The sequence below is a fragment of the Rana temporaria genome, chromosome 6 (assembly GCF_905171775.1).
Source record: "Rana temporaria chromosome 6, aRanTem1.1, whole genome shotgun sequence".
Classification (NCBI taxonomy): domain Eukaryota; kingdom Metazoa; phylum Chordata; class Amphibia; order Anura; family Ranidae; genus Rana; species Rana temporaria.
In genome coordinates this window covers 27,369,401-27,384,044 of record NC_053494.1, presented here as the reverse complement: position 1 = coordinate 27,384,044, position 14,644 = coordinate 27,369,401, and the positions used below count along the sequence as shown (strand labels likewise).

The 14,644-nt window shown below is 43.6% G+C and overlaps 1 protein-coding gene across 2 annotated transcripts in view; it reads right to left on the bottom strand.

Moving 5' to 3' along the window:
- Positions 1-14,644, bottom strand: part of PRKCB (protein kinase C beta) — a 336,313-nt gene that overhangs the window by 177,195 nt on the left and 144,474 nt on the right. For both annotated transcript variants that reach the window (XM_040356513.1, XM_040356512.1), the window contains exon 3: positions 4,697-4,779. In XM_040356513.1, coding sequence (XP_040212447.1) covers positions 4,697-4,779 — 83 coding nt within the window. The remainder of the gene's footprint in view (positions 1-4,696; positions 4,780-14,644) is intronic.

The window sequence follows — 14,644 nt, the reverse complement described above, 5'->3', positions numbered from 1 at the left end:
CATGTCTGTAGTATATCTGGAGGGCTTTTAACAGACTATCTAACAGAAGCCCTCTCTTTGTCCATCAGAGAGCCCCCCCCCCCCTCCAGGTCCCAATAAAGTACTCTGCTCCTCTTCCTGTATTTTGTTTATTGTCAAGAGATCATGTAAGGATCACATGGTATTGAAGACTTTGTGGGGGAGAATTTCTGTGGTTGAGTCGTTGCCATAGAAACATTTGTAAAGAGGAGGAGTTAGTAAAATAACCACACCCATGTGGGGGCGGATTTTGGGGGGATCCCCACGCAGTTTTTTTGGCGTAGGGGGTTCCCCTTGAAATCCATACCAGACCTAAGGGCCTGGGATGCTCTTGGAGAGGGAACCCATGCCGGTTTTTTATTTAAATTTGGCATGGAGTTCCCCCTCCTGGAGGCGACTTCAATTCACGTTGTAAGTCGCCCCAAGTCGCGATGTGATTCACGCTCAAGTCGTGTCTAAGTTGTCTCACAAAGTCGCGCTAAAAGTCATGTTGTCCCTGTGTGAACCGGCTCTAAATGTTGTTGTGGGGTATTGTTTGGATTCAATTCATTATTTTCCTCAAAATTATACATTTTGTAACATAACAAAATATGGAAAAAGTGAAGTGCTGTGTTTACTTTAAAACAAAAAACAAATTGAATATTGGGATTTTAAAGGTGCCGAGTCCCCCTTAAGGAATAACATTTGACAAAGTGATATAAAAATATATTTAATTTAAATATATTTAAAATTGCGTCTATAAAAAAAATAAATAAAAAAAAAATAGACTTTAAGTGCAAAAAATATGGACAGGAATCTCTAAACACAAAACAAACTTTTGGATACACTGCATGTTTGATATGTATTTGACATGATTTACCATGCATCCACATCGCATACCCAGCGATTTGCACATCTGAAAATCAGAATAGCATTTGCTGTGTTTACAGAAGCTCTTGTACGAAAATGGCACGTGAAGACTGTTCAACAGTTCTACATAAAAACTCTAACATCGTGTTTCAGATCTTTGGAAAATGCTTCTCAGGGTCATTGATCACAGTAGGACCTGGCTATCCCTGCATGGTAGCCATACCAAAAGCGAAAACATTCTCTATATGAAACCGTTCTCATTACAGTGACCACCCACTAGAGGAAGAATGGCGAGCGATCTGAGAGAGTCCCCTGCTGGGGTTTCTGATGGACCGAGCAATGACTACATGAGATTCTGAATATGTAGTAGAACGTGTGTGGGATGGAGATTCAAACAGAGCCAAGAAGAGAGACTTTGAAGAGATTCTAGTAGAAATATTAAAATATGTATTTGGCACCAGCATCAAAAACTAGTGTGAAATGTTTATCCAAGTGTCGCTGACATTAAAGAATTCTCTTTTAGTTAAAACTTCATGTAATCTTTCTTCAAGTCTTACCAACCCAGCTTTCTCCCTGCCAACAGTGAACACTAAACAAGCTGCAAATCACTAAAAGTCAATGGTAAGATGTAAACCGCCAACACATGCAAACACAACATAAGGACGTCCTAGAACCAAGCAACCAAGATCTGTTGATTGCTTACAGAGCACCATGCAAAAAAAAAGACAATGGGCCGGATTCACAAAGCACTTGCGCCGACGTATCTCTAGATACACCGCGTAAGTGCAAATATATGCCGTCGTATCTATGCGCCGGACTCAGAAACTAAGATACGCCTGAAAAAAGGCTTCATCCCACCAACGTAACTTGCCTACGCCAGCGTAGAGGGCGCATATTTACGCTGGACGTATTTGGCGCTCCCATTGATTTTCTATTCACATATGGAAATGAGGGAGATACACCGATTCACGAACGTCCGTCCTACGCAGTGCGTGTAAAGTCATTCGTCCGGCGTAAAGTTATGCCCCATAAAGGAGGTGTAACTCAGCAGCATCCATGCAAAGGGCTGAACCAGGGAACACAAGCCGATGTATTATACGACGTAGGACGTGAATATGACTAGGCGTAGGTTACGTTCACGCCGTAGGCAGTGATCCGACGTATCTTAGGCAGTTGTTCCACCATGATTGTGAGCAGGCGCACTGAGATGCGCCCACGGGACGGCGCATGCGCAGTTGGCGATACGTATCTGTTTGGCGCTCGGCCCATCATTTGCATGGGGTCACGCCTCATTAGCATGGCTCACGTCCACTTACGCCGACTTACGCCTTGGAAACCCAGCGCAGATTTGGAAGCACTGGCTTTGTGAATTCAGTGCTTGCCTCTCTGCGCTGCGTCGGCGTAGCGTAAAGGAGATATACAGGAGACCGATATACAAAGTAACTGTTACTTTTGTATTTCAGTTGCATATGATGTCATTTCAAGCAATCTGTATGTATTTTTTTTCTGATTATACACAGTTTTTATTCGTTTTACTTTTTTTTGTGTTGCAATAAAAAAGTGCAAATTTGGAAATGCAATCCTTCATTTTGCAAATAACTTTGCATTGCTTTGTACCAGAATCATAATGATCAAATTCTAGAATAAATTGCATATCTACAGTAAGACAATTTTTTAAAAAAAAAAACAATGATCAATGTCAACTTTTCTTTAGTCTTGCCACTTTGTGTGCAATCCATGGACAAGAGAAGTAGGTTTTGCTAGACAATATCACCAAAAGAAAACCTTGCTATATACAATATATGTATCACCTTGTTATCTTACGTATTGACACTTGCAGGAAAAAAAAAAGTCCATATCAGAAATGTCAAAACTGTTCTGGTCTATAGGAGGTGTACAGGAGTAAGCACTAAGGTGGTTAAAGTGCATGTCACTGCTCTATGATTAAAGGGGTTGTAAAGGTACAATTTTTTTTTTCCCCTAAAATAGCTTCTTTTACCTTAGGCCGCGTACACACGGTCAGCCTGAAGGACCATTCTCATCGGTTAACCGATGAAGCGGACTGATGGACTGATGTGCCTACACACCATCAGTTAAAAAAACGATCGAGTCCAACGCGGTGACCTAAAACACAACTACGTGCAGAGAAAAATTAAGTTCAATGCTTCCAAGCATGCGTCGACTTGATTCTGAGCATGCACGGGATTTTAACCGATGCTTTTGCATACTAACCGTCGGTTTAGACCTATCGGTTAGGCGTCCATCGGTTCAATTTTAAAGCAAGTTTTACAATTTTTGACAGGATAACTGACCGATGGGGCCCACACACCATCGGTTTGGACCGATGAAACGGACCTTCAGTCCATTTCCATCTGTTTGGACCGACCATGTGTACAGGGCTTTAGTACAGTCCTTCTTCACTTACCTCATCCTTCCATTTTGCTTTTAAATGTCCTTATTTCTTCTGAGAAATCCTCACTTCCTGTTTTTCTGTCTATAACTCCACACATTAATGCAAGGCTTTCTCCCTGGTGTGGAGTGTTGTTCTCGCCCCCTGCCTTGGACTACAGGAGAGTCAGGACGCTCTCTGCATTGCAGATAGAGAAAGGAGCTGTGTGTTAGTGGGCGTCCTGACTCTCCTGTAGCCCAAAGGAAGGGGGCGAGCACGACACTCCACACCAGGGAGAAAGCCTCGCATTACTGTGTGGAGTTACAGACAAAAGAACAGGAAGTGAGGATTTCTCAGAAGTAATAAGGACATTTAAAAGCAAAATGGAAGGATGAGGTAAGTGAAGGAGGACTGCACTATAGAAAAGGAAGCTATTTAGGGGAAAAAAATACCTTTGCATCCCCTTTAAAGCAGAAGTATAGCCAAAGCTTGTTTGGCTGGACTCCTCCTGTGGATCAGAGGAGTGCAGTACATTCTACACTCCTATGACCCGTTTTTCAGCAGGCTGAAGCCCGCTCTTGGCTAATCTCACACAGCCGGTCCAGGCTTGGGCAAGATCGTGCCAATGAAGTCGGGATCCCCCCGCATGCCTGGACTTGGCTCAATCATCGAGACACTGAAAACCTGAGCCAACTGCTCCTGCCCCCTCCACAGCCCAACGTTCCAGTGAGCGAGGTAGGGGGGCAGAGCATAGAGCCGGTGACTGTCAGTCATCGGCTCTCTGCTCAGGGAGCTCTGAGAACCGAGTGATCGGTGACGTTTGATCGTTCGGTTCTCATGTTAGAGTCGGTGGTGCTGCATCCACCTAGGCAAGTAGAAGTATAAAATCGGCCCTAGTATGTGTACTGTACATATGAATGCGAGTTTGGGCTCATTCAGGGCAGGGACTGATGTGAATGTACAATATAGAGTATATGTAGAAGCACTGCAAAAATGTACGGTGCAAGACAAGTACAGTACCTATAAAAAAATAAAAAAGTGTCAATGCTCTCCTGGTCTCTTCTTTCAGAGAATTAAAGGCTAGCTCCACCTCTTGCATCATGTTAAACACCAGTCACTTCTGTGAATGAATAGACTACAAGTCCAATCTGCCAGTGCTGCAGATGGACTTGAAATTCTCAAATGAAACACAAGTGCAGTCATCAGTCATCACTGCACGCAGCCCATGGATACTTCCTCCAGCAATCTAAATGAAAGTTTGGATCTTGGTAAAGACAGGGAAGAAGCGGAAGGGTCTTTGGGAAGCCTGTACATTGGCCCACTATGCACTGATCAGGTTTGTAATGTTTTGCAGGCTCAGTATTTTTATATATTTTTTACTTTTTTGTAAAAATGTGGAGATAGATTTTAGGTTTATGGAAGCTGTGGAACAATACTCACATCAGATGCAGGTCCTTTGTCAGCCCCAGGACAGGAGAAGGTAACAAATTCATGGCAGCGCTTGTGTACCACAAAGCAGCAAACTGTGGAGAGAAACAAAAGGTCAGCTCAAAAGCTCATAAGATCCACTTTAGATAATAACAATATATATTAAAAATGTTATCAACATTGCAGCAACAGAGGAAAGTGACCATTACTGGATGACACCCCCACCCCCTGTCCCTGACTACAGTTGAAGGATGCCTTTTCTCCATTTTGTGTTACAGAATCATCATTGGTGGTGTATTCAGGCTGGAAAGTGCTTTAAAAACGGAAGCCCTGGAAGGTGTAAAAACACACCAATTATTGTGTTTATGTATTAACCACTTAAGACCCGGACCAAAATGCAGCTAAAGGACCCGGCCAGGTTTTGCAATTCGGCACTGCGTCGCTTTAACTGACAATTGCGCGGTCGTGCGACGTGGCTCCCAAACAAAATTGGCGTCCTTTTTTTCCCACAAATTGAGCTTTCTTTTGGTGGTATTTGATCACCTCTGCGGTTTTTATTTTTTGCGCTATAAACAAAAATAGAGCGACAATTTTGAAAAAAAATTCTATATTTTTTACTTGTTGCTATAATAAATAGCCCCCAAAAATAAATAAAAAAACGATTTTTTCCTCAGTTTAGGCCGATACGTATTCTACCTATTTTTGGTAAAAAAATAAATAAAAAAATCGCAATAAGCATTTATCGATTGGTTTGCGCAAAATTTATAGCGTTTACAAAATAGGGGATAGTTGTATTGCATTTTTATTAATTTTTTTTTTTTTTACTACTAATGCCGGCGATCAGCGATTTTTTCCGTGACTGCGACATTATGGCGGACACTTCGGACAATTTTGACACATTTTTGGGACCATTGTCATTTTCACAGCAAAAAATGCATTACAAATGCATGGTTTACTGTGAAAATGACAATTGCAGTGTGGGAGTTAACCACAAGGGGGCGCTGAAGGGGTTAAGTGTGACCTCATCTGTGTTTCTAACTGTAGGGGGGTGTGGCTGTAGGTCTGATGTCATTGATTGTGGTTCCCTATATCAGGGAACACACGATCGATGACGGCGCCACAGTGAAGAACGGGGAAGCTGTGTTTACACACACAGCTCTCCCCGTTCTTCAGCTCCGGGGACCGATCACGGGACTCCAGCAGCGATCGGGTCCGCGAGTCCCGCGGTCACGGAGCTTCGGACCCGGTCGCGGGTGCGCACCCGCGACTGGGCATTTAACAATCACGTACAGGTACGTGATTTCAGTTCTTTCACTCGGAGGTTCAGCATCATATGTATGTAGCGCCCTGCTCCCAAAGATGGGGGCGCTGTTTCAAATTTAAGGGATGTCTGGGCCAATAGTTGGGCCCAGACCCGTTGAATTATATACACATTTGCCTCTGTTCTGGCTGTGGTACTGCCTGGTAGTATTTCCCCTTGTTGTCTGTGGGTGGTGTTACCACTTTGGGCCCATGTTGGAACGCAGGTGTACCATGGTGTATTGGGTGTCCCTCCTCGGCAGCGGTACAGTAGGAGTGGTGACACCGCTGTGCATGCTGGGGGGGATACTTAAGGGGTAGACTCCGTTTTTCAGGGTGCTTCACCACGTGGTCCTCCTGGCGCGAGGTGGGTGTGTGTGATTTTAGTCTCTGGACCATGTTGGTCCGAGGCTGTGTTCCTATCGAGTAGGCCCAGCTATGCTGGCTGGGGCCTATGGTTCTACAGGGGATCCCAAGCGGTCCGTCCAAGTGGAGAAAGCTTCTTGGCGAAGGAAACCGGGGGGAGGACCTGCCCTGGAGGAGACAAGCAAGACAAGCTGATGTCTTGGGATAGGCCTGGTAACCTCGTTAAGGAAAAGGGATTTGCTATGCAAGTTGTCTTACAGTCTGCCGGATTGGCTTAAAGGCTCTTTGGCTGTAAGGTAGGAAGTTCGGGACTTTAAATCCTGTGGTAGAGGATTCCTGACTATCCATTCTGTGTTATCAAAAGGTCTGTGGCAGAGACTGTTTCTATACTGTCCGTGCATCATTCCGGCTGCTAGGCTATGTGAGAGGGGTCTATCCGGGTGAGCAATACCCACTCAGGAGTGAGTGGCGAATATTGGAACTTTGAATACTATTGTGCATTCTGTGCCGCGTACCTGAACCTTCCCCTTCTCTCTGTACTCTCTACTTCCTTCACAAGTTTATGCAACAAAAATAAAGCCTATAGATGAAGGTTTTACATCTTATGTGGACATTACATACAAACTTCCTCCCCTGGACAATGAACTTAGAGGTAACGTGCAAAACCCATAATCAAAATCAGCAGCTCCTACGGGGGTAGTGCTACACACACATTTATATATATATATATACACACATACAATACAGACCAAAAGTTTGGACACACCTTCTCAAAGAGTTTTCTTTATTTTCATGACTATGAAAATTGTAGATTCACACTGAAGGCATCAAAACTAAATATAAAAATAAATAAAATATATTTCATATTCTAGGTTCTTCAAAGTAGCCACCTTTTGCTTTTATTACTGCTTGGCACACTCTTGGCATTCTCTTGATGAGCTTCAAGAGGTAGTCACCTGGCGCAGCACCCCATCACTCTCCTTCTTGGTCAAATAGCCCTTCCCCCGCCTGGAGGTGTGTTTGGGGTCATTGTCCTGTTGAAAAATAAATGATGGTCCAACTAAACGCAAACCGGATGGAATAGCATGCCGCTGCAAGATGCTGTGGTAGCCATGCTGGTTCAGTATGCCTTCAATTTTGAATAAATCCCCAACAGTGTCACCAGCAAAGCACCCCCACACCATCACACCTCCCCCTCCATGCTTCACAGTGGGAACCAGGCATGTAGAGTCCATCCGTTCACCTTTTCTGCGTCGCACAAAGACACGGGGGTTGGAAGCAAAGATCTCAAGTTTGGACTCATCAGACCAAAGCACAGATTTCCACTGGTCTAATGTCCATCCCTTGTGTTCTTTAGCCCAAACAAGTCTCTTCTGCTTGTTGCCTTTCTTTAGCAGTGGTTTCCTAGCAGATATTCTACCATGAAGGCCTGATTCACACAGTCTCCTCTTATCAGTTCTAGAGATGTGTCTGCTGCAAAAGGTGGAAGAACCTAGAATATGAAATATATTTTCAGTTGTTTCACACTTTTTTGTTATGTATAATTCCACATGTGTTCATTCATAGTTTTGATGCCTTCAGTGTGAATCTACAATTTTTATAGTCATGAAAATAAAGAAAACTCTTTGAATGAGAAGGTGTGTCCAAACTTTTGGTCTGTACTGTGTATATATATATATATATATATATATATATATATATATATATATATATATATATATATATATACATATACACACACATACACACACACACACACATATACACATATACATACACACACACACACACACACACACCCCTAAACAAACACATCTATACAATACACACACAGATAGTAAATATGACATTGGTGTGAAAAGTAGTGGTATGTAACTATAACCAGGCAGGGACAATAGATGCTGTAATGTCAGATCCCATGTCGCCTCGCGGCAGGGAATCCCAGCCCCGTTGGTGACCGCTTTGTCTTGCGGTCGAGCCGTCCTCCCTGCTCACCTGCTGCATGAATTCATTACCATTTTGAAGAATTTTTTAGGATGATTAGTGCAGACGAAGCTTCTCAGAAGTCAGCTGCCCCCCCGCCACCAGCTTGTGTTACTCCCTCTCCTTGAAACCCTTTGAGGTTTAGTTTCAGACTTAATAATTGACGACAACATTAAATATACATCTACTTGTCACCTCCCGGCCTCTCTGGGGCACCTGGCAAAGTCAACAGCCGTGCGATCTTCTCTCTCGGGCTGCACACAGATTAATTATTGCATCGTTACGAGGGACTGGGGCTAATGGCTTTCCGCTGGCAGGCTGCATTGGATGACAGCTCATCGGGGGAACCTCCAGCATCCCGCAGTCTAACTATTTGGCAATTCCAAACTCTCCAGATAAAAGTTTTATTCATAAGCACGCATATTTACATATTTATCTAGCAGACGGTCGTTAGCGATCACACACCGAGAAGACGATGCCTATACCACCTTGGCTGTGGCAACAAAACCTCCGGCTCTGAGGTTTTTTTTTTCTTCTCAGAGACGTCCCGATTATTGTACATGAAATCTGAACTCTAGGAATATAATCCAAATATAGTGGAACCTTGAATTGTGAGCATAATCTGTTCCAGGAGAATGCTTGTAATCCAAAGCACTCGCATATCAAAGCGAGTATCCCCATAGAAGTCAATGGAAACGAAGATAATTTGTTCCGTATTGACTTCTATGGCATGCAATACCACATGTGGCCAGAGGTGGTGACAGAGAGCCTCAGAAGTACTCGGTGACAACTCGGCTGATCTTTGGAAACCCTCGGAAAGATTCGGAAACACTCAGGGACGGAGTATATTCAAGTGTTTCCGAGTATTTCTGAACTGCTCCGAACCGTTCACGTGTCACTGGCGCCCCCGCATCTCTGGCCATGTGGTACTGCGCACCCCATTAGCTTGAATTCTGCTCATTTTGCGAGAAAACCGAGTCAGGATTTAAAAAAAAAAAAAGCTAGTTATTCAAAACGCTTGTTAACCGTGTTACTCGTAAACCAAGGTTCCACTGTACAAGAGTCAAGAGTATTCTTCCCTGATTCTTGGTGTGTATTTCTTCCAGATCTGTGCAGTAATCCAGTCTGACACTGTTGCTGCTCTTGATAAACATTTCATTTGGGTATGGTGTTGCATGACCGTGCAATTGTCATTCAAAGTGTGACAGCGCTGAAAGCTGAAAAATGGCTTGGTCAGGAAGGGGGTGAAAGTGCCCTGTATTGAGATGGTTAAGAAAAAAAAAAAAAAAAATCGCATGATGTGCTATCTATCGTACAAGAAAAGTTTTTGCGTTTGTCCCATCGGATATTTGTGGATGAACTGTTGGGATCGGCTCTTGAAAGCGCTGTACTAACAATCAGATTATTGTACGATCGCTCCAAAAGTGTTTTTTGTCATCCGATTTTCTGATCCTGTGTACACAAGCCTAAGGCCCCTTTCACATTGGCGGACCGTTCGTCCGTTTATTACAAGTCCGTTTACAACCATCCGCGTCCGTCAGGATCCATTTTTTCGGACGGAAGAAAACCCTATTTTTCTTCCGTCCAGCGGAACGGATTGGATGAAGACGGACAGACGGTCCGTCTTCATCCGATTCCCCATAGGGGAGAGCGGAGGAGAGACAGGGCGGTCTCTGCACAGTGTGCGGGGCCCGCCCTGTCCGCCGACAGCTCAGCGGGGTTTACGGATGATCCCCGCTGAGCCGACGGACACACACGGAGCGGACACAAAAGCGGTCCGCTCCGTGTGAAAGAGGCCTAAAGACCATTTTACACAGATTCATTCTTAATGCGCTTTTAGGGTAAAAAAATAAAAGTTTTAGAAAAATAAATGAATATTGTTATCCCTTTAAATCCTATGCAATGCTTTAGGCCAGCTGGACGCAAGCCACGCTGCGCATGGCCGTGCAATCTTCTGGGACCTGTGACGTGTCCCAGAAGATTGCAGGTCAGGAGGGGAGAGGTGATCTTCCTTCCGGCGCTGTGGCCAAAGTGGGAGCCTCTAAAAACAGGGTACCCCCACCCCCCTTTCCAAAAAAAAGACATGCCAAATGTGGCATGTCAGGGGGTCGCCAGCACTCAAAACGGAAGTTCCATTACTTGGGTGGAACTTGGCTTTAAATCAGCACCTATGATAATCTGTTTCTATGCATTTCATTTGTTACGCCTTACAAAATCATGTAACCCTGGGCACCATAGTAGAACACAGAAGCAGATGTGGATTTGAGTAGCGTAATTGCTAGAAGCATCTCCCAGCCCGCATATGGATGAGACATCTTCTCCGTAATAAACTGCAGACAAGACCCAAAACTGATCGAAATTCAAGAAGCAGCCCTGAACTCCGCACTCTGCGCAGACACAAGGGACGTGTAGAAGGCATCTCTTCCAATTACCATCCGAGAAGCACCAGTCCTGCCGCAGCAAATTTAGCTTCCCAATTAGGATCGTTAATTTGTAATTTCTATTATTATTCGAATAATAAACTAAAAAGATGAGCGCATAGGAATTCCAGGAAGGATTCGTTTACAGGAGAGAAGTACCTGACGGCAGAGCAATGTGCTATGGGAAACGAGAGAGGAAATTTTCCGTTTGGCCAAATGGTTTAACCACTTCATTACTGGGCACTTAAACCCCCTTCCAGCCCAGACCAATTTTCAGCTTTCAGCGCTGACGCATTTTGAATGACAATTGCGCGGTCATACAACACTGTACCCAAATTAAATTTTTATCATTTTTTTCCCACAAATAGAGCTTTCTTTTGGTGGTATTTGATCATCTCTGCGATTTTTATTTTTTGCGCTATAAACAAAAAAAGACAGAAAAAAAAAAACACAATATTTTTTACTTTTTGTTATAATAATATCCCAATTTTTTTTTTTTAAACTATTTTTTTCCTCAGTTTAGGCCGATACGTATTCTTCTACACATTTTTGTTAAAAAAAAAAAAATCACAATAAGCGTATATTGATTGGTTTGCGCAAAAGTTATAGCGCCTACAAAATAGGGGATAGATTTTTATTTTATTTTACTAGTAATGGCGGCGATCTGCGATTTTTTTTGTCAGGCCTGCGATATTGCGGTGGATGTATCGGACACTTTTGACACAATTTTGGGACCATTCACATTTATATAGCGATCAGTGCTATAAAAATGCACTAATAACTGTATAAATGTGACTGGCAGGGAAGGGGTTAACACTAGGGGGTGAGGAAGGGGTTAAATGTATTCCCTGGGTGTGTTCTAACTGTGTGTGGAGGGGACTGACAGGGGGAGGTGACCGGTGCTGTGTCCCTATGTACAAGGGACACAGCATCGGTCTCCTCTCTCCCTGACAGGACGTGGAGCTCTGTGTTTACACACAAAGCTCCACGTCCCTGCTGTCACCGCCGATCTCAGCATTGCGCCGGGCACAGTGTTTCCCTGCTGCGCGCCCCCAGCGGCGTGCACGGGGAATGCACATAAAAGGACGTCCACCCGGCAGTTGAGAGCCGCGCTGTGGACGTCTTTCATCTATAGCGCGGCTCTCTAGTGGTTAAAGAGCAGTCTTCTAGAAATGAGTTTTAGACAGGATAGGACTCTGCAGCCAAAGTCTGTTACTAATGCCCTGTTACTAAATTACTTGGAACCCCTAAACATTATTTTATATATATTTATATATATATATATTAGCAGAGACCCTAGGGAATAAAATGACAATTGTTGCAATATTTTATGTCACACTGTATTTAAACAGTTGTCTTTCAAACGCAATATTTTGGGGGGAAAATACACTTCAATGAATAAAAAATAAAACGAAACAGTAAAGTTAGGCCAATTTTTTTGTTTGATGTGAAAGATGATGTTACGCCGTGAGAGGATCGTGATTTATCTTCTAAAGCAAAACAAAAATAAAAAAATTGCGATTCTCATTTTAGCCAGAATCGTGCGGCTCTACTGCCAACTATTGCCTTCAGGTACCTACAAATGCTCCAAGAAAATTAAGGAAGAGGAACCAAAAGCCTAGGAACAATTTACAGAGACAGCCAACAAACAGTTCTTTCACATGATGTACAGACTTACCAATGCGTTTCACTCCGTCAGAAGTGTACCCATACCCTATAACAGGGATATGCAATTAGCGGACCTCCAGCTGTTGCAGAACTACAATTCCCATGAGGCATAGCAAGACTCTGACAGCCACAAGCATGACACCCAGAGGCTGAGGCATGATGGGACTTGTAGTTTTGCAACAGCTGGAGGTCCGCTAATTGCATATCCCTGCCCTATAAGATCTTGACCAAGTGAAACGCATTAGTGGGTCTGTACATTGGCTGGAACAATCAGATTGTTGGATCACTGAACTTATTATTTAGAGGCTTTTATTATAGTTAGTCTTCCTTCATTTTTTGGGGTCTATGTAGAGACTGTGCTAATGGCCGATGACCAAAGGAAGCAGCTCTGGTTATCGGTGGTGACCAGGAGATTCAGTGGCAGCAGGAGAATATTTGCTCTTTGTCTACGACTACCTTTGGTAGCCAAGGCAATGGTGGCTGCCTGAATACCCAAACCGTGACTGCCATCAGATAGGACACGGTCGGCGCTCAGCCGATAATTTTCCACCTGACTTTTGTGGAGCTGGGTGGTGCTTGCAGGGCTACCCATGGCTCAAGACCGTGGGCACCTTCGTACTTGGTCTAATAGTTCACTATAAAGTAAAATCCAAATCACACCAGTCTAATTCACAAGCAATGGGCCAAATCCTCAAAAGGAGATACGCAGGCGGATCTGCTGTTCCGCCTGCGTATCCCTGTGCCTATCTTTGGAACTGATCCTCAGAAGCAGTTTTCCAAAGATAGGCAGAAGATCCGACATCTGTAAGAGACTTACACTGTCGGATCTTAGGATGCAGTACCGCATCCGCCGCTGGGGGCATTTTGCGTCCAAATGCCCCTTCGCGTAAGCAAATGAGGACTTACGGAGATCCACAAAGCTTTTCAGCTTTGTTTTTTCTCCGTAAGTTTACGTTTGCATGCGTAAAATTAGGGATGCTTTTACAAGGTGTAAACTGTTTACACCTTGTAAAAACAGACCTTTTTTTCGATCGCCGCGATTTTTTTTTAAATTTGATTTTTTTTTTTTCCTGCCGTATCTTTTTTTTAACCCGTCGCAACTTTATTGTCCCGTCGCAATCCACAAAGCCCGGCGTAACGTAATTTCGCACGATGCACGTCGGGAAAATGACGTCACGAGCATGCGCAGTACGGCCGGCGCGGGAGCGCGCCTCATTTAAATTGTCATCGCCCCCTGGATAACAGGACCGCCTTGCGCCGGGAGAATTTAGGTTACACTGCGTGAAATTTCTAGGCAAGTGCTTTGTGGATCGGGCACTTGGGTAGAAATTTCCCGCCAGTGTAACTTAAATGGGAAAAATTAAGTTAGGCTACGTTTTTGAGGATTTGGCCCAATGTACCCAACTTGGGAAGGGAAGAGCAGCACAAAGGATTGAAATCTGCATCTATGCAACCTCACTGCACCGGCGGCGTCTCTAAATGAATGCCATCAATCATCTGCCTGCAACACGAAATCTAATAATTAAACAGTTCTGGCTTGTACAGGGCAGAGACAAACCGGGACAATTCGTTACCGGATAAACCGTTTTGCTCACGTCTTCTTGCTGACTCAGTGAGGTTTCTCCTAATACTGTTAGATGCTCTGTGCAGATGTTACAGAATAATGAACTTAATTAGCCGTATCAACTGCAGGTTTTGATAAAACCTCCACTGGGGGCACTGTTGCATCAAACCTTAACCGCTTAAGCCCCAGGCCAATTTGTTGCTAAAGGACCAGGCCCCTTTTTGCGATTTGGCACTGCTTCGCTTTAACTGACAATTGCGCGGTCCTGTGACGTGGCTCCCAAACAAAATTGACGTTGTTTTTTTCGCACAAATAGAGCTTTCTTTTGGTGGTATTTGATCACCTCTGCGGTTTGTATTTTTTGCACTATAAACAAAAATAGAGCAACAATTTTGAAAAAAATTCTATATTTTTTTTACTTTTTGCTATAATAAAATTTCCCCCAAAAATATATAAAAAAAAAAATTTTTTCTTCAGTTTAGGCCGATACGTATTCTTCTACATATTTTTGGTATAAAAAAAAAAATCGCAATAAACGTTTATCTATTGGTTTGCGCAAAAGTTTTAGGGGATAGTTTTATGGCATTTTATTTTTACTAGTAAATGGCGGCGATCAGCGATTTTTATCGTGACTGCGACATTATGGTAGACACATCGGAC